Source organism: Aptenodytes patagonicus, chromosome 2 (assembly GCF_965638725.1).
Source record: "Aptenodytes patagonicus chromosome 2, bAptPat1.pri.cur, whole genome shotgun sequence".
NCBI classification, from domain to species: domain Eukaryota; kingdom Metazoa; phylum Chordata; class Aves; order Sphenisciformes; family Spheniscidae; genus Aptenodytes; species Aptenodytes patagonicus.
Genome location: NC_134950.1, coordinates 109,981,816 through 110,004,568, shown reverse-complemented (window position 1 = coordinate 110,004,568; position 22,753 = coordinate 109,981,816). Strand labels below are relative to the sequence as shown.

At 44.1% G+C, this 22,753-nt stretch overlaps 1 protein-coding gene across 2 annotated transcripts; it reads right to left on the bottom strand.

The window, feature by feature from the left end:
• Positions 1-2,887: 2,887 nt before the first annotated feature.
• Positions 2,888-22,374, bottom strand: PDIA4 (protein disulfide isomerase family A member 4). Of its 2 annotated transcripts, none has more exons than XM_076330731.1 (10): positions 22,150-22,374; positions 16,627-16,804; positions 14,670-14,875; positions 13,868-14,006; positions 13,134-13,339; positions 12,293-12,451; positions 10,991-11,142; positions 10,430-10,589; positions 10,101-10,334; positions 2,888-9,535 (listed from the first exon to the last, which is right to left on the bottom strand). In XM_076330731.1, the coding sequence occupies exons 1-10, from the start codon at positions 22,250-22,252 to the stop codon at positions 9,120-9,122; spliced, it is 1,953 nt and encodes a 650-aa protein (XP_076186846.1). In that variant the 5' UTR covers positions 22,253-22,374; the 3' UTR covers positions 2,888-9,119. The 2 variants fall into 2 exon arrangements, with proteins under 2 accessions (XP_076186846.1, XP_076186847.1); XM_076330732.1 differs by having other exon boundaries at positions 10,430-10,586; positions 22,150-22,373.
• Between the last annotated feature and the right edge of the window lie 379 nt (positions 22,375-22,753).

The window sequence follows — 22,753 nt, the reverse complement described above, 5'->3', positions numbered from 1 at the left end:
GAAAATGACATTTCATTCTTTTAGGGAAAAAAAATCTTGTCTTTGGAAGTTAAAGAAGTGACAGCTGATTAAGTATTGCATTACAACACTCTCACTATCTTTGTTTTCCTACCTTTTGGTTTCTTCATCCCTCCTTATGTTCCCCTTCTCACTGGTGCTTTGTTCTATTCCATCCATTTTTTCCTTTCTTTTCTTTTTCTTGCCCTCAGCTCCACGCTTCCTTGCCTCGTCCCCAGCTCTCTCCTTTAAAGCCCTCTACCTTCAGAAGTCTTTCCACCAATTACCGTCACAGGCAAAACAGACTCGACTGGGAAAAATTAGTTTATTACCAATCAAATCAGAGTAGGGTAATGAGAAACAAAAACTAAATCTTAAAACACTTTCCCCCCACCCCTCCCTTCTTCCTGAGCTCAACTTCACTCCCGAATTATCTACCGCCTCCCCTCCAGCGGCACAGAGGGACGGGGAATGGGTGTTGGGGTCAGTTCATCACACATTGTTTCTGCTGCTCCTTCCTCCTCAGGGGGAGGACTCCTCACACTCTTCCCCTGCTTCAGAGTGGGGTCCCTCCCACAGACTGCAGTCCTCCACAAACTGTTCCAGTGTGGGTCCCTTCCACGGGGTGCAGTCCTTCAGGAACAGGCCGCTCCAGCATGGGTCCCCCACGGGGTCACAAGTCCTGCCAGCAAACCTGCTCCAGCATGGGCTCCTCTCTCCACGGGTCCACAGGTCCTGCCAGGAGCCTGCTCTAGCGCGGGGTCTCCATAGGGTCACAGCCTCCTTCGGGCATCCAACTGCTCTGGCGTGGGGTCCTCCACAGGCTGCAGGTGGACATCTGCTCCACCGTGGACCTCCATGGGCTGCAGGGGCACAGCCTGCCTCACCATGGTCTTCACCACAGGCTGCAGGGGAATCTCTGCTCTGGCACCTGGAGCACCTCCTCCCCCTCCTTCTTCACTGACCTTGGTGTCTGCGGAGTTGTTCCTCTCACATATTCTCCCTCCTCTCTCCAGCTGCAGTTGCACAGGTTTTGGGTTCCCCCCCCCCCCCCCCCCCCCTTAACTATGTTCTCACAGAGGTGCTACCACCGTCACCGATTGGCTCAGCCTTGGCCAGTGGTGGGTCCGTCTTGGAGCTGGCTGGCATTGGCTCTATGGGACACGGGGGAAGCTTCTAGCAGCTTCTCACAGAAGCCACCCCTGTAGCCCCCCCTGCTACCAAAACCTGGCCACACAAACCCAATACAGATGGGTAGAGAGCTAGAGCATTATCTCAAGAGATACACATCTGAGCATTTTTAGAAAGAAAAGGGGAAGATGTCTCCTTGACCTTGCACAGGTGCTATAACCCCTGTTATAAAAACATGGAGGGCCACACCTCCCGCTTAAAGAGAAATTCTTTGATGGAGCATGTCAGTTCCCTGCTTTCCAGAGGAAGTTTTATGCCGAGGATCGCAACAGACTGCAAGCACATTCCCATGACCTCAAGAAATCTGCCTAAGCCTGGAAGAGAGGTGGCTTTCAGGCCCTTTCCTCAGCATTTCCTGCTGGCTGGAGCTTGATTGCTCCTTACTCACCACCGTTTGTTTTGGATCTTGTCCGAGGTGCTTACGTCTCCCCATCCAGGAAGGTTTTTTCCCCTGTAGGTGCATCCCAGGTACCAAACTTCAGACTTTACATTCCACTGCAGGGACCAGTCACCCAATTTTTAGGTACTGAGTCTTTTACTGGATTTAAGAAATTGTGACTTGAGGTGAGGAAAACTTTGTTGCCACCATAATGCTGGAAGTATCTTTCTTATTCTGAAAGGTTAACACTGGATTCAGTTTAATAAAAAAGAAAGAAAACTTGACCTAGGAGAAAGGAAATGTCATAGACAGCAGAGAACCACATAATAACCACTTCTTTCTGGTGGCAAACAACTGAGTCCAGCAGTATATTTTTGAATGCATTTGATGGACTCTCTGAAGTTAAAGTCTATGAAGCAACTAAATTTAGCTGTTAGTTTCTTTGCCAATTAGAGGAGCACCTCTCCTGAGTCAGGCAATACTCATTCATTCTTTTACCACCATTAAAAATGTGTGGTCTAAATTGGTTACTGATTTCAGCTAGTGGCAAGATGAAAACAAGGAAGGTTTCAAACCAAACTAGGTTTGTGTTTTGTTTTTTTTTTTTTTTAACCAAACAGTAACACAAGATCTACAATTCCCATTACAACATCTTCATACTGTTCTACTTACTCTATGACTGAGCTGATGCATTTCTCAGATTAAATGTTTTCCCAAATTTTCTTGCACTCACATAGTTATTGATCTGTATTTGCTAGTGGCATATACGGGTGATTAGCTGTATTGCCTGGTCGCGCCCGTTATTCATGGTTACATATGTGTAATATGTACGTGTTATGTATATATGTACATATATGTACATCTTTACACATTATCCTAATTTCCTCTTTCCTTTCCATGCAGTATGTTTTTCTATCAACGAATTAGGTCAAAGTGCAGAGTTTCACAGCCAAGAGGATGACTTGTTCCTTATATATCCATAGTTCAACAGGATTGTCTCAGGTTGAAGTGTTTAAGCGCTGTACGTCTGATGAAGGTTGACCCTTCCTACAATTCTCAGGAAAATAGGCTGCATTGTTAGGAAAACAAACCAAAAAAACCAAACACTGAATTGCTCGTACCACTGAAGCTGTTGTCACATCACTGTGACCAAATAAAGACTTTTTGATCCTTACCCATTCTTTTGGACAACTTCCAGTATGAGGAAGTGCCGCCCTTACACCCACTGTGGTGCTGCTATAGAAAACAGCGTGCTTCAAGGATCTCAACAATACTTGTGGTGCATCTTGGAAGTGAAAGAATGAAAAACAAAGCTCACTGTAACCTTTTTGTTTTATTTTATTTAAAGTGTGACTTTTCTATTTAAAGATTGACTGGTTTGTCCAAATTGAACATTAGGGGTGATCTCTCAGAAAAATAAATAGGCAGGCAGATTAGTAAGGCCACTTACATTTCAATGGACTGGTTAGTACACCAATAAACACCTCTCAGTTTGCATTTGCTGTAGTTATGTGCTCTATTACTGCGCCTTCAGGCTCCTTGAAAGGATCTTGAACAAAGCTCAACCCACCTGTCACTAGGCCCTCTGTGAAGATCTGCTGGTTGGGAACAGCTACGGCTTAATTAAGCCAGTGGAGTCTTACTGGCTGTCCTTTAGTTGTTATATCATCTTGAGACTGTAAAAGACCAAAAACAACTCAAAGCACAAAAGAAAAGCCAAACCCCACATTAAAATACCTGACTAGAATCTACTGCCCAAAGGTTTTAGCAAAAGTAACGTATGAAATATTCCACACAGCAAGTGAATACAAAACTGCCTTCCTTACTCAAAGCAGTACCACTTTGGAGAGGCACGTTCTACTTCCTGAATGCATTCTGTGGTTCAGAAATCAGTATTAGTGTAGCACCAGCACTTAACAGAGTTGTGGAGCTTTGGTTGTGTTGCATACTTTTTTTGTTGGAACAGGTGCATAGGTTAAATGCAAATTATTAGGCTGAATATGGAAAGTAAACCGCTTTACATATCAGCCCACAAGTTTTCAGCTATCAGAATAGGTGAGTAAATGGTCCTGTCTAGCCTTGATTTCTCTGACTTTATGGAAATTTGAGTTATCATTTGCTTTTTTCTGAGTCCAACTTCTGCTGTATTTTCTTTTACTCTACTTCTATCATTCTGAGCAGCAATTTACCAGGCTGTATTGCAGAACAATTCTCCCCTATTGTAGGGCAAAACATACTGAATTTTAGGATGGCTACTGTTAACTTAGACAAAGTAGGAGGGCATTAACCAAGAGCAGGCTGATAAGCTTCAGCTTTCACTATGAAGAAACAACTGGCTGTTCAAAACCCCAGCATATGGAAATCCATCAGAGGATTGGGTTACTGATTGTGATAAGGGTTTTCTTTGCATGGTTGGATTAAACATAGCTTTATCTCTTTTACCTTTTTGTTAATCAAGCCACACACAGCTTGGGATTTGAACAAACAGCATTTCTGAAACTGAAACTCCCACCTTTCTAATGTAAGGATTCATGGTAATTTACAGAGCAGATCTCTTCTTCTCTATATGCAGAAATGAAACTGGAGAATGGCCATGTCTTTCCAGACCCAAGTAGTCTCACCCAGACTCTAACAAAGACATAATAATTTAGATTTCATGGTGTGTACAGAACTTATCCAGACATTCAGGAACGGTGCAGAAAGCAATGCTGCAAAGGGTCAGATAACAGCACAGTGGCTTCATATAAAACCAGCTGTTCATGGCACAGAAACTCCAGCACTAACGTTAATGTGACATCAGTCTGTGGCCTCAGAGCATGCACAGCTGTGTCTAAAGGAGATGGCTTCAGTGCAGAGCAACCTCCAAAGAAGTTGAAAGAAAACAAGCTGACTTGTGAGCTCTGTAGGATTCTGGGCACAGATGTCAAGACAGGTTGCACATGCCAGGAAAACGGTTCTCCTGCCCATGGCTGCATGGCTTCATGCAACCTACCATAGGTCCAGGCAGAAAAAGAGGGGGAGTCGTCCCTTGACAAATGCACTGCAGTGATGTGCAGCGATTCCTGCGACACCTCCATACTTCAAGCTGTGCAGTACTACTAGCTGAAGTCCCAGAAAGGCCTGGCAACTGAAGCAAGATGCTACAGCATTTCAGTGCCTTTGGCTAGGGTTGCTCACGGATCTACCCACCACACCTGCTCTGCACTGAAAAGGGAGTTTTGCAACTTAAGTACAGCAAACCAAAGCCAAATAGCTTAACAAATACAAAGCTCAGTACCAGTTTGACTGAGTTACACACTTGTTTGCACAGGGCTTGATGGACTCGTTACCCCACATCAAGGGCTGAGCGTACAGACTGCAATACTCAATCCTCTGATCCTTGTCCAGTTCCAATGCAGGCTGTGACCAAAAAGCCTTTTGGAGTATGGACAGCTTGCAGTGGCTTCTCTTGCCTACCACAAGGGAAAGGATAGAAGCCTGACCACTACAGTTAATGCTACTTTCTGAAAAGCCTTTAACCCATATCATATATTCTTATTCATGTTCTACTTTTCAGAAGCCCGTTTCCTCACATAGCTTCATGTACAAGAGGGAAGATAAACTTTGTGGAGTAGTCTCCGGATCTGCACTGCCTTGCTTGCTTGCTACCAACCAAATCTTGGGCCATACATAGACATCACCACAATTAACAGTTTTGTAGTATAAAATTGTTTCAAGTAGAAACAAAGTAATAACCTTGATTGCGAAGAGACATGTCCATCTGCTGTCATCAATTTCTTCCAGTACTAAACAAGCTAGCACTTAATGCACTATCAAGATCCCAGGCCAGTATTTACTGTCACCTTGAATGTCCCACAGACAGAACAGATTAACTCACTCCTCAGGGAGCGCCGCCTGTGCTAGAGTTGCTGCTTACCTTAATCCTTGACCCTTTAGGGAAAGGAAGTGGCCCTGAAGAAGTCTCAAGTCTGACTACTTAAAGACATACTGCAGTTTACAGAAGATTTTTTATTTTCTAGATGACGCATGTGTGGGAGATATTTACACCAGGCCAGGCTCCTTGGAGCCTACCTGGGAACAGTTGGTCCTGTGCTGAAGCATAAACCGCAGGCATTCTTCTACTTGAAGTATAATCAGAAGTGATGCCAAATGCTCATGCAGCTGTGGGAAAGAGCAAGTGAGGGGGGCTCCCTTGTTCTTTTACACTGTGTGCAATTTATTTATTTATTTATTTTCCTTCTGTAAGAAGGGAACACCAAAGCCGATCAGTGGCACTTAGGTATACTTTAATGGAGTTCAGGATGCTTAGGAATGCATCCTAATGCACCAGGAAGGAAAAAGCAGACATGCATAATGCATTTAATAGAAATTCCAAAAGGTGGTATGACCCGTTCCCCTTAAGACGCATCAATCACATTAAAATCACTTTTTAGGTAGAGAGCTTTATCTAACAGAGGCCTAATGATGTAGCCATCCCAGTGAGTTTCACAAAGTTGACGTGATGTTGATAGTACACACAGCAGGGGATAGGATACTGGAGCTAAGGAAAGCAGTTTGCTTTCCAGTATGACTTTGCCCAAAGCTGAAAGGCAACAGTACCCTCTCATCTTCCTGGGAAGCGATCAAGAGAAATACATCAATTACGGGATGCAGATGCCAAGGTGTGTGGCACAGTCAAGGACTCGCAGGAATGCCGCCAGAAAACACCAAGGTAAGGATGGATCAATTCCTCATTCCCTCTACTGCTCATAACCCAAACCCATAACCTACTTGAGGTAACGCTGCCTGCTCTTGCAGCTCACAGTCGTCAAGAAATTAAGTTAGCAATACTACAACTAGTGTATTCCTCTTCCTTACTCAGCTCTGACTAAAGCACTGCTGATCCAGAACAAAATTCAGGTCTTTAAGCACAGCCCCAAAGTAACTGTGTACCAGGCTGCCTCCACCTGCAAGGGCAGGGAAAAGAAAGCCGGCAGGAGTGCCATGCAAGCACGCTCCCCTGGGCCTTGTGCCTTTTATTGCCATGAGGGCCCCCAGCAAGCTGGAGAGGTTGTTTTCAACCCAGAATGGTGTCAGCTCCTGCTGGGAGGAAGAAATCTACAGAAACAGCACAGCATTGGCAATGACAATGTTAGTAAGTTAGCACCTGCAAGAAGAGAGGCGAGAAACTCATGATCAAATTTGACACTTATTGTCCTGAGAAGACTGGAGCTTCAGCCCTGACTGTAGTCCCCACAACCAATACAGGACTTTTCACCCTCCCTTCTACGTGTTCCATATTTATCCATGTCCTCCTGTTGGTTAGACAACATATGTTTTGGAATAAATCCCTACAAGCCTGCAACTAACTAATAAGCAGGAGCAATTTAGTTCCTGCAGTATTAGACGAGGTATTTGCTTAGAGATAGAAACTGAACTATGTTTAAGAACTGATTTAAAAGGTCTGTGCCTACTTCTTTGGAGAACTGAGTTGATCTCAACCAGCAGACAGGACAGAACTTGTTTCTTGGCTTATGTATACTTTCTAAAGCTGAAAATGTAATGTAATGTACACCTCTAATGTAAGCTAGTGCTCAGCTAAGTCTGATCTCAGTCTTGTTGTCTATGCACAGATATTTAATCGCAGATCATGGCTTTTGAAGGCTCTACAGAAAAGCTCCAAACAGAAGTGGCAAGTGATGGGAAAATAACGCACTTGGTAAGAGTCTTGTAGGTGAAATATTGCCCAAGCTTAAGACATATCTCTACATTTAAAGGACAGTAGAGAAAAAGCCTCCTACTATGAAAAGAGGAGATTGACAATGCCAGGGCCTGAAGAGAATTATTACACTGCTTTAACACAAAGCAGCAATTGAGATCTGATCCTGAATAGTTGCTTAGCACTTCCTAGCTTTTGCTGATAAGTAACAGGAGCTGAATGGCATTCAAGCACATCCCAGCACTCCGTGGAGATTTGATACTGTTCCCTTCTTTCATAATCTGCTTTGTTCACTAGCTTCAGATAAATTGTTAATTAAGAGAAAGCCTTCATGCAGTTGCATACACCTCTGCAAGAACAATTCGATAACAACCTAGACAGCAAAGCGTGGCTAACAGTCAGTGGGGAAGAGTCCTCTGTTAAGACAGCAGGGAGGCACGTCCCTTCAACAGTGATGCAAAGTGCAGTAGGAAAGGATAAGGATTATGTACTCCCTTGCAGGCCCTTTTGGGTCCCTAGACTATACCTTAACAGCCACCTCCCGGACATGAGTTTACCCTTGCTACACAGAAGACTGCATCTCCCCAGAAGAAAAAAGACTGGGTGGTGGTTTTAGATTTGCAAACTCTCCAAAAAGTTGATAATTAATGCAACAAGGAAACGCTGAAGGAAGACTGATGATATTTGTCTTTTGCAAGACAGAAAACAGTGCTGCTAGGAAAGAAGCACTACCCATAAAATGAAGTATGTATCAAAACTGCTTCAGTGACACTCAAGTCACACACACTGAAGCATCACAGCTCTGAGAAGAGGCAGGCAGTGCTTCTGGAGTATGTAAGTCTGCCACCCCAACACGTTCCATAAATTTATGGATGTATCTAAACTGGGACATGCAAGGTCAAAATCCGCTTTTAAACGCACATACTGCCAAGTGGAGCATAGAGTAGATGTGATCATCCTTTGTACCTGCAGTAACTGCCACAGGAATAAAGTCCATCAGAAGGTCTCGGTCTGCTTTCCCAAAGAATCACTACCAAACACTTTCCTCTCTGCAAAAAGAAAGGAAATGGTAACACAGATCTGACACCAGAATCCAAGAATTACCAATCACTAGATGCTCTTTCTAGCACACTCCAGTTACTCCAAAATATACTTGGGAAGACTAAGATATAAATGAGTCAATATGGACTAGTAAAGAGAGGTAAATTAGAAAAATCTTGCTATTTTAGCATCATCCTCTCTACAGAGGGGCACAAAGCAAAAGCAGACAGGTCTAGAGCACATGTAGTTAGCAAGTCACTGTGTCTTATCTCAATAGGACCGAATAATTCATCCACACTTTAGAAAACCTCCATTCTTATCCTCAGCTATGAATACAGTGATATAGTCACACGAATAGGTCTACAGAAATATAACAAAAGAGAGATTGGCTCAAAACACCCTCCCCCCCAGTAACCATATCAACAAATAAGAGAAAGAAATCTGTTTGGCAGAGGCATTTGGTTCTCCCTCTCTTTTTGGTAGTCTTTTAACTTCCCAAAAAACCCCCCAAAAAACAAAAACCAAACCCACAACAGTTGCACTGGAGTCAAAGAATCAAGCTTAAGATAGTCACAAAAAATAAAGGATGTATTTTTCTCCAAAGATCAAAACCATAACTAACGTAAGACATTCATATCAGAGAAGTTCAGTGTCCAAAAAAACTTCTGCCATATAAAAAAAGATACTGCAATTGCTTTACTGCTCAAGAATTTCCTTGCTCAAACTGCTTAATTCTTCTCTCATGAAGTTGTGTCAGTAACTTGCTTTTAACTACAACATACAAACAATTTTTCTTCACCACCCTCATCTTATCTAAAGCTCTTCTTTTGTTCTGGAGAGTTTTGTCACATGCTCCTCTACAAATTTGCTCAAATGCTCTAAATCTCTGTCCCCGCCTTCAAATTTAATAGGGCTGTTCTTCTTGTCCCTCGGAGCAAAGTAGATAGTGGGGAATCCCTCCACTTTGTAGCGGTCACTCGTCACGTCGTTGGCAGTAGCATCCATCTTGGCTATGACTAGATTTTTCTCATTCTTGTATTTTTTGCCTAGCTCGGTATACACTGGTTCTAGTTTCTTGCAGTGTCCACACCATGGGGCATAGAACTCTATGAGAACATCATTCTTTGGATCCATTACTATGGTATCAAAAGTTTTACCCACTACCACTTTCACAGGCCCTTTGTTATTTTTTGGCACTGGCTGGGACTTCACAATAGGCTTCAGTTTTCCTAGAAGGAAGCAAAACACATACCATTGTTAGAATACAGTAAGAGCAGTCCTTATGATCTCCCCCAAGAAAGGGCAGAAGTACACCCTCCCGCCAGGGAAAAGCATTGCACCAGTAAATGAACTTACCTCTGCATGAAACATAGGCCAGCTTGCTGGTGACCTTTTAGCACAATAACCTTGTGAATTATGGACAACAATTTGTTTCACAATTCCCTAGAACTTTTCTCCCTCTTTCTATGGCTGTCCATCCACTATGTATTAGACAGTGATTTATTATACTAGTCCCAAATATGAATGATCAGCTCACACTTCAAAGCTGCAAGAACATTTTAGGCTTGCCAAACACGCTCAGTTTTAGAATATAGCTAGATGCCACAGCACAGTCCAATCAACAACGTTAATGAAGTGGGATACAAAAAAAAAAGGCAAGAAACATCCAAAAGCTTTAAGCCAGAGCACTGTAAGGTTGCACGTACGACTTTGTTGTAGCCATTGCCTCAGGAAAAACTCTTGGAAGGGGAAACAAAGCAAATGGCTTAGAGAACCCTATTTTAGAAACTGTACCTTTTTTGAATGCCAGCACAAATTGCCTGAGCACATCAGAGTCAAACTCTTCCGGCTCCATGGCATATTTCTTGCCACCTTCATCCAAAATGGCAACATTGACATCCTCGCCACTCTCAAGCAGGCCCAGATCTTTTATTTCAGAAGAATAATCTTCCTCATCAGAAACAGCAAACACATATTCAGGGAAGTCTTTGGCCACTTCCAGGACTTTGCCTCTCCAGTACTGGGTAGCTGAAAAACCAGAACACAACGGGATTAGTAAATTTCTAGTTACTTACTGCTTGCTTCCTCCCAAAGTGGAGGAATGGTAATCTTGGTGAACTTACCAACACGGTAGTCGAAACTGAAGTCTACAGAATAATAGACAACCACTAGAGGACGCTTAGCGTATCTTTTAGCGTCATTGGAAGGCTTGCGATGGCCAACTAGAGGCAAAGCATGTTTCAGCACGTGCTCTTTAATCTCCAATCCATCTGTAGAGTCCTGCTTAAAAAAATTGGAAAAAAAGTTCAGACAAATGGATTTAAGTGGCATTTTTGTTACACACTACTGAAAACTAATATTGATGCATGCATGAATGAGAAAGAGGGGCATGTTATAAACAATGCTGTCACCATATTCTTCAAATCCTTGAGCACTAAAGATAATTTAGTACTCAACCCTTAAACTGAATATTGTAATGGTACATTATTATTTGAATACGTAACCTCTGGGTTAATTTCATAAAGCTTTCTTGAACCAAGCAATACTGTTTTCAGGGGACAAACAGGTTGCGTCAAATATCTAGTGGAGAACTTCCAGCAGGAAGGTGCCAACTGGTCATATATGCAAAGAAAGAGAACCTTCAGTTTGCACACAAACTTTCTAGCTTTGGATCAGCTACTCACTTTAAGATCCAAAACATGCATCTTGGGCTCGTGCTTTGACTGAAATTTTTCTGGCTGCATGACAACCAGTTTTCCTGGAGATGCTTTCAATAGTTTTGCAATCTCATTGCTGAAGGTGTGATGGAACTTGTAATCTTCTCTTAAACCGTTAGCTGAAAAATTAAGGTTAGGGAGAAGGAAAAGGCATTAAGAAGTGAACTGACAGCCTCCAAATGAAATCTTGAGACTGCACTGCAAGGAAACTCTCTTCCCATTCTCAATGGGACACGGAACAACCCAGAGTCTTGGGGAACAGCTCTCATCCAGGGGTGAGAAGCATGTGAAGTTACATACAATTCGAGTAGCACTACTTGAATGCTGTTCAACAACCCCTCTACTTGATGAGTTAGTCTACATATTCAAAAACCTTGAACAGCTTCCAAAACATATACAGTGAAACAGCTATTTGTTTATCAGTCTCTTACCTCTTGGCTTCACCCCAAATAACAAAGTAAGAGCTGGAAAAGAACTCACAAGGTCACCTAGTCAATCTATTTGCTTTGGGGCAGCCTGGAAACAGTTCCATATCTTGCCATACTGGAGCAACCAAATCACTCCTAACCCAGCTATAAATGTTGGCAGCCCCAGAAGCAGGCGTAGCCAGGGGGAGAAGAATTGCCCATGCTGCTCTCAAGGTTCTGGCAGAAGCCAAGAGTGGCTGCGAGTGGTTCAATCACGCGAGACACAGGGATTGATTAGAAGTGTTCTGTCCCTTAAGTGCTTAGCCTCTTCTGTGTGGTAGCAAATATCATTAACAGGACCGTCAATGTGTCACATCAAAGGGGTTTAAGAATAAGCATTGCTAGGAATGGTCTAGCTAAACTGATCCAAAGGTGGATGATGATTCTTTCTCCAGGCCCCCCACCCCAAACAAGTTTGTCAGAGCACAGCCTCTGGAACTGTCAGATATGAAACAAGCAATAGCAGATGGCAAAGCTAGCAAGGCTTTAAGCCAGTAAGTTGCAATTTATTCCTCAGCTAGGAATTTTCCCTCCTCTCTAGTTTGCATGTTTTTAGGGACACAATACCAAGAGCAGGTGTGTGTCCTGTACTGGCTGATACTTTAATTATTGCCTCAAAATCTGGTGTGAGCTTTTTTCTTGAGTACAAGTGGAAGATCACCCTTCAACTTCCCTCCTCTTATTCCTCTCCAACCTCCCCCACTGAACTAAAAGCAGAAATAAGGGATCTCTCCATGCCCAAAGTCCTGGACAGAATCTCAACAGAACATACCTTTCATTAATATTTTAAAACATTCTTTACCTGCTTCCTGATAGAGCTGATAGGCTTTGTCATTCTCTCCACTAAAGACACCAATGATGATGACATCATCCCCATCCCTCAGAAATTCCTGTACCTGCTTGGTAGCCTGAATCTGTTTGGATGGAGGACCAGCCTGTTCAATCATGTAGTCGACAATACCTGTGAGACAAACCCACCCCCAAAAAGTTGCTTAGAACATTTATTGAACTGAAAGGTTCAGGCATTCCCTCTATGACGTTGTTTAATACCACATTTCCCATGGACACCTTTCTTTCTGTGCAGCCCTCCCACAATAACTAAAAGACCAGATCAGCGAGACCTCAGTCGAAGTTTTTAAAGCTGCAGTTCTGGATATTCTCTTTCAGGTTGGTTTCAGAAGAGGTGACCAAGCACGAGTTCCACAGATATCAGCCGATCTTTCAAGTAACCCTCCTTTCTGAAATTCCAGACCCTTCACTCTCTCCTGACCCTGCTATGAGCCAAAGTTCTACTTGGATAGTCTTAAGTCTTCCCTCGTATTAAAACCCAATATTGAGCACTTTGCCAGCCCTTATGGTGCATTCCAGTGCAATTAAAGGCTGCCCATTTACTCATACTGCCACTGCTTCACCACATGTATTTAACTTACTTAATATTAAAACGAGCTTATAGTACCACCATAAGATGTTATAAAGATTAGAGACAAATTTATACTGCTGGCCTATGTAGGTATGAGAGTACATTTTTTCAGGTTTCCCAAATACCACTGCTATGATGTTAACAAGTCTGCATGTCCTATAGATACATCACAACATTTGCGGTCAAGCCCTCAGAAAGTGAGAAAAAGCAGAAGTTGCAGTACCGTATTTTTCCCGTGGACCACTGTAGTCATAAGGTTTGCCCTTGCGGAAGATTTTCAGAGTTGGGTAGCCAGTAACATCAAACTTCTTTGCAAGCTCAGTTTCAGCAGTGGCATCCACTTTAGCCAGAGGAATAGGAGGTGTGCGCTTGCTGAGCTCCTGGGCAGCCTTCTCGTATTCTGGAGCAAGCCTTTTGCAGTGTCCACACCTAGGGAAGGTGAGAGGAGGGCAGTTTTTATAAGCCATGAGTCCTGCTAGGTACCTTCTACCTCTGAAGTGGAAGAGTTAAGTCTTCCAGAATGGAGAAAGTAGAAATGGGGTTATTCAATCTACAGAGGACACTTCAGTCTAGTAAGACTTGTTTCTCCAACCTGAAGGTAGCCTCCATGTCTGGCCCCACGTTACTATAGGTAGTTTCATTTTTAGAGGCCATTTTTAAACTAAGGACCAACTCCCTTTGGTTTTCAGTATCTCTCAACATGTTCCCAAATTAGTAAATAAGGAGAATCTTCAGTGAAGTTTTGGAGACCACCCCTTGCTGAGACACAGATCCAGTCTAGTCTTCCAAGTGATTTGTAATGCAATCCTAGGTCCAGATTAGAACTAAGGTACCCCAAAGCTACACACACCTGAACAAGGCAAGCCTCTTCAAAAGAGGCGTAACGGAAGACAGGTTCACCAAGCGTGTTCAGGCCGGCTGTGCTAGGAAAGTACAGGTGACTGCCTTCTTGCTTACCATGGAGCATAGAACTCCACCAGGATTATGTCAGCACCATTCACGACGTCGTCAAAATTATCCTGGGTCAATACCAGGGTAGCTTCTGGTGGCGGGGTCCAACTGGGGTCAGAAACCTCCTTGACTTTGGCCACAATTGCTGAAATACAGTTCAATGGCCCAATTAGCAAGTTTGCATTATCATACCAGTAGCATATCGAATGCAAGAGTTGATAACAAGGATTTAAAATCAGAGTGGCAAGCATGGTCTTGGACCAAAGCTTACACATCAAGCTTATACAAGAACACTTTCTTAAGCTCCTTTATGTTTTACTTCATTGTTGGTATTGCCAAGAAGGTCTTCTCTTAACCCCACAGAGCATCTTACTTATGCACAGATCTGTACTTTGCAGCACCGTAGCACATGAATTCAATTTCAAAACAGACAGAAAAGGTAGTTTTTCCCCCCTGACTGAATTTGGACACATTCATTAAGCAAGAAACAAGTGGTTTTATATACAGTCAATACACAGATCAGATGTTTCTTATTAGCTGATCCTTCAGCAATCATGAGACTACCTCCTCTTCTAGTCAAGTCATTTCTAGAAACCTTCCATCAGTAACAGCACCACCCACTACCTACAAAATTGTCCTCTAGCATGCAGCCAATTGAGAAGACAGGCAAAATTTCAGCCTTCATAATATTATTCTGCTTAAGATAAAGTAACTTGAGATCAAAGTCCTTCAAAATAGTCACATTAAGAAGCAAGACCATATACTTCTTTGCTTTCTTACAGAGGACTTGCAAAGGACTGGTGCTTACCATCTTCTGTCCGAGAACCGTCATAGTCAACAGGTTGGCCTTTTTTCAGGATTTTGATGGTTGGGTAGCCGCTGACATCAAAACGACTTGCTAGTGAAGTGGCTGCAGTAGCATCTACTTTGGCAACTGGAATAGGAGGGTCATTTTCCTTCAGAGTTTTGGCTATCTTTTCATATTCAGGAGCAAACTGCTTGCAATGCCCACACCTGTCAGAGGAAGCCACAAGTAGATACATAAATGTATGACAGACCCCCAAGGGTATTTTGCTATTCTGAATTTCCAGGATGCCTTCTGACAGATGTTCACAATGCCAACATAAGGATGTTTGTCTTGCTATGTTTTCAGATCATAGACAGGTAGAGAGTAACTGTAGCTAATGTGCTGTTTGTTCAAATCCCAACTTTTTTTTTTTCATTCCAAAGGCAACACATTTCCATATATGTTTTAAAAAGCCATTGTAAAAAAAAAATAACAATTCCTTTTAAAACAAAATTGCAAACCTTATACCGTGCTTCTCCTTCCTCCCTGGTCCCCCAAATATGGTCTCATTCAGACCAGCTTCTCCCTAATCTAGGTTCAGCTTCTCTACCCAGCACCCTAAATTGAACTAAAGAGAAAAATGAACCAGTAGTTAAGCTGGCCTAATGAAGTCTCACACCCACCACGGTATTGCAGCACCTGCTCTCTCTCTGGCCATACCAGAACTCTTTGGGAAGAACAGAGGCTCCTGATGCAAAAGCTGGCACGACAGAGGATACCAGCACAAGAAAACCTGAATATAGATTGATGAGCTGAAGACGAAACCAGGAAAATGAAGAAAAAAAAGAGGGAAGTTGTGTGTAGCAGACAGGCTGTACTCCTCAGCCTCTCAACTAGCAGGAGGGGGAGTAGAAAAAGGAAAAGAGGTGTTTATAGTCTGTGATGACCACACATCTTTCTGCTCGGATAAATTAAGTTTCATGTTCAGTTTTCATGCAGGCAAACTACAGCTGCAGAAATACTACCTACAGCCAAGCAGGGATGGGATTCTCTGTAATGACAGTGGCATTAGTTAAAATGCAACTCCACCTCAAGCAAGATCATATTCTCCCCTCTATTCAAAGACTAGAAAAGGACAAACAAGTAAGTCGTCTTTCTATCACTAAGCCACAAAGGAAGAGAGGTTCTGGCTCCAACACTAACTCAGTGACTTGACTGCAAATATATTCTACTCTTGTTTTTCCCCACTAACCATCCCTATTATTTTTGTCCATAAGAATGCAAGAAAAGATACATTCTAGCCTAAATTCTTTGTCGTCAGTTGTATGCAGGTAAATCCATTGTAGCTCCCCTGAGCACACTGGTGTTACTCTGCATACCCTGGTATGCCACAATTATCATCATTAGATAGATGTATGAGGCACTGTTTAAATTGATAATACAATCTATGTCCTTACTCACACCACACCCTTCTGGCAAGGACAGAGATTTGAACTTGAGAAGGAAAACCTTCTAGCAATTCCCCTGCTAGGGAAGCCTCCTCCATTCCTCCATCTAGATGAGCAAGTGCACAAGTTCTCAGTGGGCTGCGATAGCAGGCTGCGAGACCGCACTGTGTGACTTCTCTGGGGCTCACTGGGACCATCTCTGTTCCCTGACAGGCAAAGAGCAGGGATGGACCCAGAGCTGTGCTTCCTTTGGCACGCAATCCCTCAGCATGACCCACTTCTGTGAAGAAAGAGCAGGCTGTTGTCTGTCACATGGTACAGGGGCAGGGAAAAGGGTACCTCCCACCACCAGAACCGTCTCCTACCCTGGACTATGGCAGAGTCCAGTGCTTCTCCTGCAGGCAAGCTACTCCTACATCATCTTTAAAATTGCAACCCAAGCTCACTTTTTAGGAGTGCGTCCTGTCAGAGAAGCCCCTGACAGCCACACCATCCTGCACCTAAGGAGGTACCACAGGCTGTGAACCCACCATGGCGCGTAGAACTCGAGCAGCACAGTGTCCTTGTCTGCAGTAAAGGTGTCAAAGTTTGCATCATTCAAGACTAATACACCATTTTCTTCTTTAACTTCAGAATCATCATCATCGTCATCTTCGTCATCTTCATCATCATCATCACCATCATTGTCAGCTTCTTTTGTAACAGATTCTGGGAAAGTAAAAGTAAAAATGCAATATGGATTAGACTGTGTCAAGTTTAATATTAAAATTACACTACCAGGTTAAAGATGGATTAAGCATATCCTGTGGTTAAAAAAAAGTATCAACACAGGTTAGCTCCTGCTTCATGTACAATGACAGCTACCTCAGTTTGCAAAGAGCTTGGACTCTGATGTTTGACCAGTCCCATTTCATTTCTGTCCACACTATGCCAGCTAACAATACCAATATTTCAGTAAAGTGTCAACATATATTTTGCTCTTCAGGGCAAACTAACAAAATGGACACAACAAGAACTAATGCAGACCTGTGTGACAGTTGCTACCAAGGTCCGTTGGGTATCTTATTAAAATGTGGGAAGCGAGGCACCAGGCATATTTTGTTGGGCAAGAAGGGCACACAGATGATACCTGAATTCAAACAGAAGCCCGCCATCATGCAGCAAAACAGCTGTCCTTCAAGCGCAGCAACTTGTGGTTGGAAAAATTAGGTATCTTCTACCAAAAAAGCAGATGTTATCTGTCCCCAATGCTTTCCTTGTACCCTTACTCACTACACCTGTAACACCACAACTGCCATGCTCTGCCTGTCTGAAGGTCTAATGAACAGACAGGCTTGCTATAAACTCAAATGCTACCATTTCACTACTACCAAGGTGGTTTAGAGGCAGCACTTCAAAATTATGCTTCTGTTCCTGACTGCTTGATCCCACCCCTGCCACCTCAATATATCTTGCTTTCAGTTACAGCGAAGTTTCAGGTCTGCAATTCATTGAAGAGGATTTTCACCCACCGGAGCATCACTCTGCTCTGGGTCAGCACCAGGCTGCAGAGTGAGTGTAAAATCAAATAAATAAGTGACTGTCACAGAAGTCCTGTCTAAACCCACTCCCACGCACTTGGCAGATGCAAGGTACTCTTCTGAAATAAATGGAGCGAAAACTTCTTTCAAGAACTTTTGGGGAGGACTTTGATTTAAGGAGACCAAAACTGCTAGACAGAACAGGCCTTTCAAGGAGAAAGCAGATTTGCTAAATTACCAAAGTAAAGTTAGCACATGGAATCTGAAGCCAGGACATTTCAACTGGTTCAATCTTTGTTGGCTTGGAATTTGAGATGGTTTCTTTAACATTTGATTTTTCACATGTTCCTTTAAAACTTTTATTTTTAAAACTGCTATCGTTCAAGACAAGCAGACCTTCCTGAATGACTTTAAAGGTATTTCAGTCACAGAACAAGTCATGCAAATACCTCATCCCAAATGAAAACTGTACAACAATGAAGCTAAGGCCCTTTCAAGCACTGGGAGGTCCAGGATTTAAAAAAAAAAAAAAAAAAAAAAAGAGAGATTAATGTTTCTTGTTCAAAACTATTCTCTACTTAACTTTAATTGGCTTTTGACTAAGCTGACAAGAATTACTGCAGTAGGACTGCAAACCATGTACAAGCAAGTTACTTATTCAGGAGAAGAATTGTGAAAATACTCTGATTTCACCTGGAATTTGAAAGTCAAGAATGATAAATATGTAGTATCCAGGTATGAAAAAGTAATTAAAAACAAACCCCACTATTCTCAGACCAACAGCAGACCATAGGAACAAGCTCACTGTGGACATAATTATGATGTTGAATTGCAATAGCCATTTTTCTGTTAGAAGAAGGTATTAAAAAAAAATAAGTCTATATGCTCTCAGGAAACAATACGCACCCCTGGAGAGAACACATTAATTTTAATTAGAACCCAACTTTACACACCACCAAAGTATTAAAGCTTCTGATGAGGAGTGAGATCACAGAAGATCATTTATCACACAACAGTAGTCACCTGGATTAAGTTTCTTTAATAACTATTACTGTTTCATCTGATCTATGAAGCAGCTAAAAGCACTGTTTGCAAGTGGACAATGCCTCCTATGTTGCTGCCTCTGAGAACTTGCAGTGGAAATGCTGAACTGTCAAACACCCTTGAAGTGAATCTATGGCAGTCACGTACCTACGGGACTGCACTGGTGAAAAAGCTAGTTTTCAGGGGGTTTCAGCAGTCAAAAATTCTGCTTACATGCATGCCCAGCAGTTTTGAGGGCTATGCTTCACCGCAGGGTGTTCGTGGTTGGTCTGTGCCTGAATTCCCAGCAAATTGTGCAATGCCCATTGCTTTTCCAAGCAAATCACTTCAGAATTGATTTTTCCTGACACAAGAGAATTTGAGCAAAACTAGCCGGCCAATTCTGCTCATGCATCTTTGAAACTAACCACCAGGCTGTGATTCTCATTCCTGCTTACTATGCTAACTACCCACCCCCAACAGAGGAAAAGACCACTGCAGCTACTGTGGCACAGGCTCATGGTTTAGAAAGCTGAGAACAAAGCATCACCTACAAAAACATCCTGCACAAGTGGAAAGTGTTACCACTAGATCTAACATCCATCACTGAAATAATTTTGTATCTTTCACTGCAAGCGTCTGCCATCATAAAACTTCCTTGACAGCGATATGTTGTCATGGGCATTACAGACACCCACTTCCTCCTCCTCGGAGGTGGAGGCAGGACAGTAGCACATAACAGGAGGACTCCAGCTTTTCCCAGCTGGCTTACAGAGGGCATGCATTTAAAAAAAAAAAAAGTTAGCCACACCTATAAATTGGTCCTTAAGAGTGCAAACTCACCCTCTGTAGTCTCCAGGTTCACCGACACCTAGGGTTATCATAGCTACCTCTAACGTCCCCTTTAGCGTGGGGACTGAAAGACCTGCTTCAAGGACCTGACCGAGTATGGCAGAGGTAAGCTGGACTTTCTTCACGAAGAGCAAGAAACTTTCCTTTGCATTAATGATTTACAATTTGAATAGAACAGATACAGAATGAGTCTATGACACCTGAAATGGCAGAAGTAGCTAATAAATATTTGCATAAGACAACTCATGAAAATAAGATAGCTGCACACAAACTGAAGTGTCTTTGTTTCTTAAAGCTACTTGCAAAGCAGGTAGACAAACCGACAAGTGACAGCCGTGGCTAAAACCTGCCCTCCAGTAGAATACAGACCACTCCCTTACCCCAACAAAGCATTTCCACAAATTTCAACACATTATTACACAAGGCAAAAAACACGATGAAGAGGACACTCATTTTAAGACTTCAGGTACATGATGCTGGCTGGCAGGCCTTCTTCAGGATGATAGCTACTCTAACCAAAATTAATTCTTATAGTAAATTCACTGAACTTTCAGCATTTATTGAAAGTCTGGGCTAGTAACTTTTTCTTAAGTAGGGTGAATCCCGCATGAAAAAGCCGCATCCGGACATCAGTGAACTTCTGGATTCTGCCTGAAGGTTTCCTTTTGAGGAGGGCACTGCAGTGTCTGTTTCTCAATCGGATGAGCTCAGTTTTCAGAAACACAGAAGTCAAGACTTGTGATCTGTTGCCAGGGCATTCAAAAGCCTTTTTATGAAAGCAGTCTTCCTCAATCTTTTCTGTAGTGGATCCTCTACATGATCCCTCCTTTTCCTTCATCAGGATGCAAAGGGTGTAATGGTCATGACCTAGGCTAACCTTGCTGTGAGCATATTTGCCTCACTGCCCTAGTCAAACTTTACTTCCAAAACCATACAGTGCAACAAGCCTGGTTTCATCCGAATTTTTCACCTCCTGAACAATCATTTACATAAGGTTACTTGTTACTTGCTTGTTGCAAAGTAAATTTGTTCCACTTCATACAGGTCTGCATTTCAAGGGCAAAAATGGAAATCCCTAACTACATGCATTTTTGAAGCAAAGACTTGGTAAAACCTAGCTCATGATTTATATACAATTTTGAAATACACAATAGAAATAGGAAAATGCAATGGATTAGCATTCAACTTGCACACAGGAGGAACTACTTTCATCACTGTGCATCTTTGATCTCGAGAACTCATATAATGGGAAGGACAGCACACATGGGAAATACTGATGAGAGCCTGGCCCGCAAGAAGCTGAGCTACTGCTGTCAGCCACAGGACCCAGGCTTCACTGTAACGTCACAGGTGTTACTTATCATAGAATCATTAAGGTTGGAAAAGACCTCTAAGATCACTGAGTCCAACCGTCAACCCAACACCACCATGCCCACTAAACCATGTCCCTAAGTGCCGCATCTACACGTCTTTTAAATACCTCCAGGGATGGGGACTCCACCACTTCCCTGGGCAGCCTGTTCCAATGTTTAACCACTCTTTCAGTAAAGAAATTTTTCCTCATGTCCAAAACTTCATCATTTGAAGGTAGTAGGGGAAAACAGTACTGGGCTTTGTCACATGCTACAAAGCGATGACAACCAAGTGTTCTAGCTAAAAGCAAAGAAACAGACATAATACAGAATCTTCCTGTGAAGCTCTTTATTTTTAATTCAAAGCTGAAATACATTATCTCCTTACTGCAGATCCTATAAAGAAATCTTTTCATCTTTATCCTATAGATTGCACAGTTGGTCACACAGATAAGGTAGCTGACATAAATGCATTTCTTCAAGTTTTAGTGCCTGTTCACTGAGCAAGAATCTGCAGGGCAAGAGTTCAGGAGGTCATCCATAATCCGGTCTCCCTGAACGCCCTCTAATACTTGACATACAGCAGCGTTAACGTAGAAAATACGAAAGACGTAGGATTTCTCAAAATCCACGTGAAAGACGGTTAAAAACAAAAAAGAAGCACCTTCAAATGCCCGCCTCCTTCGTACAGGCGCTAAACTTGGTAAGTCAAAGCAGCTTTGTTTCAGCTAATTTTGGAAAAGAGAAGACATGCATCAGTGAAATTCAAAGACAACGGGAAGGAACACCAAGAAACTAGCAACACACGGCCTTCCTTCTGGGGGAAAAAAAAAACCCAATCAGTTTGAAACACACAGCATGCACGGATCCCCTGAACTAAGGGGTAAGGAGAAGAGCGCTCCGTCAGATAATGAAATGGCAGACTTACTGGTAATTTAAAAAGTCAGTAATGGCCAACATGGCTAATTACTAGCTTTTAATTCCGTGTTTGGAAGAGGCGAGGCAGAGCTGCCGCACAGCGAAGGAGAAACGAACAGTGCTGTGACAAGCAGGCTCTCCGGGACATCAGCGCCCTGCCTCCGCCGCCTCAGCCCAGAGGCCTGCGGGGAGGAGCCGGCCGCGGCCCGGCGGCCCGGCCCCTCCGGCGCCTCGCAGGGCCCGGGCTCCCCGCGGCGCTCAGCGCCAGGGCCACGCGCCCGCGTCTCGCGGGGGGAGCCAGGCCGCGCACCGGAGGCCGAGGCACCCACGCGCCCAACGGTCGCCGCCGCCAGCCCGCCCGCGCTCACCCCCAGCCCCCCGCACTCACCTCCGTCGTCGTCGTCCTCCTCGGCCGCCGCACCCCGCGCCAGGAGCGCGATCTGGGCCAACCCCAGCAACAGCACCAGCACCCACAGACCGCTCGGCCTCATCCCGCCGCCGCTGTCGCCTCGCTCCCCGCTCCGCACGGCCCGCCGCGCCCCTCGCGGGACGCCGCGTCCCCTGATTGGCTGCTGCCCTGCGACGCGGGCGGCGCGGCCGCCAATCGCCTCGCGCGCCCCTCCGAAGCGGCTCCGCCGCGCAAGGCCCGGGCGCGCGTCACGGGGGGTCGAGCGCGGCGTTCGTTCCCAGCACCCCCGGCCCCCCAGCAGCCGCCGCCACTGCGCCGCTCCGAGGCTTCGCCGCGGCGGGAGGCGAGTGCGATCGACCAAAGCAGAGGGCGTCGGTGCCTCCGTGCGTAAAATCGGATGCCTGCTCTGAGGTGCCTCTCCCCCATTGGCTGTCCGGGGGCCACCAACCGGCGGCTGCCACGCGTTTCAGGCGCAGCCGCCCTGGGAGCGGGGGGAGGTGGCGAGGCGGGAGGGAGGCGGGGCTCCTGCCCCCGCCCCCAAGGGCGAGAAGCCACATCGCCCTTCGGGATTGGCGGGCTGCCG

Coding starts and splice junctions, on each gene's coding strand:
- PDIA4 (XM_076330731.1), bottom strand. CDS start 22,252: ATGAGGCCGAGCGGTCTGTGGGTGCTGGTGCTGTTGCTGGGGTTGGCC. Junction 14,876..16,626: donor CTCGAGTTCTACGCGCCATG/GTGGGTTCACAG, acceptor TTCCTCTGACAG/GTGTGGGCATTGCAAGCAGT. Junction 14,007..14,669: donor CGGTTCTCGGACAGAAGATG/GTAAGCACCAGT, acceptor ACTGTATTTCAG/CAATTGTGGCCAAAGTCAAG.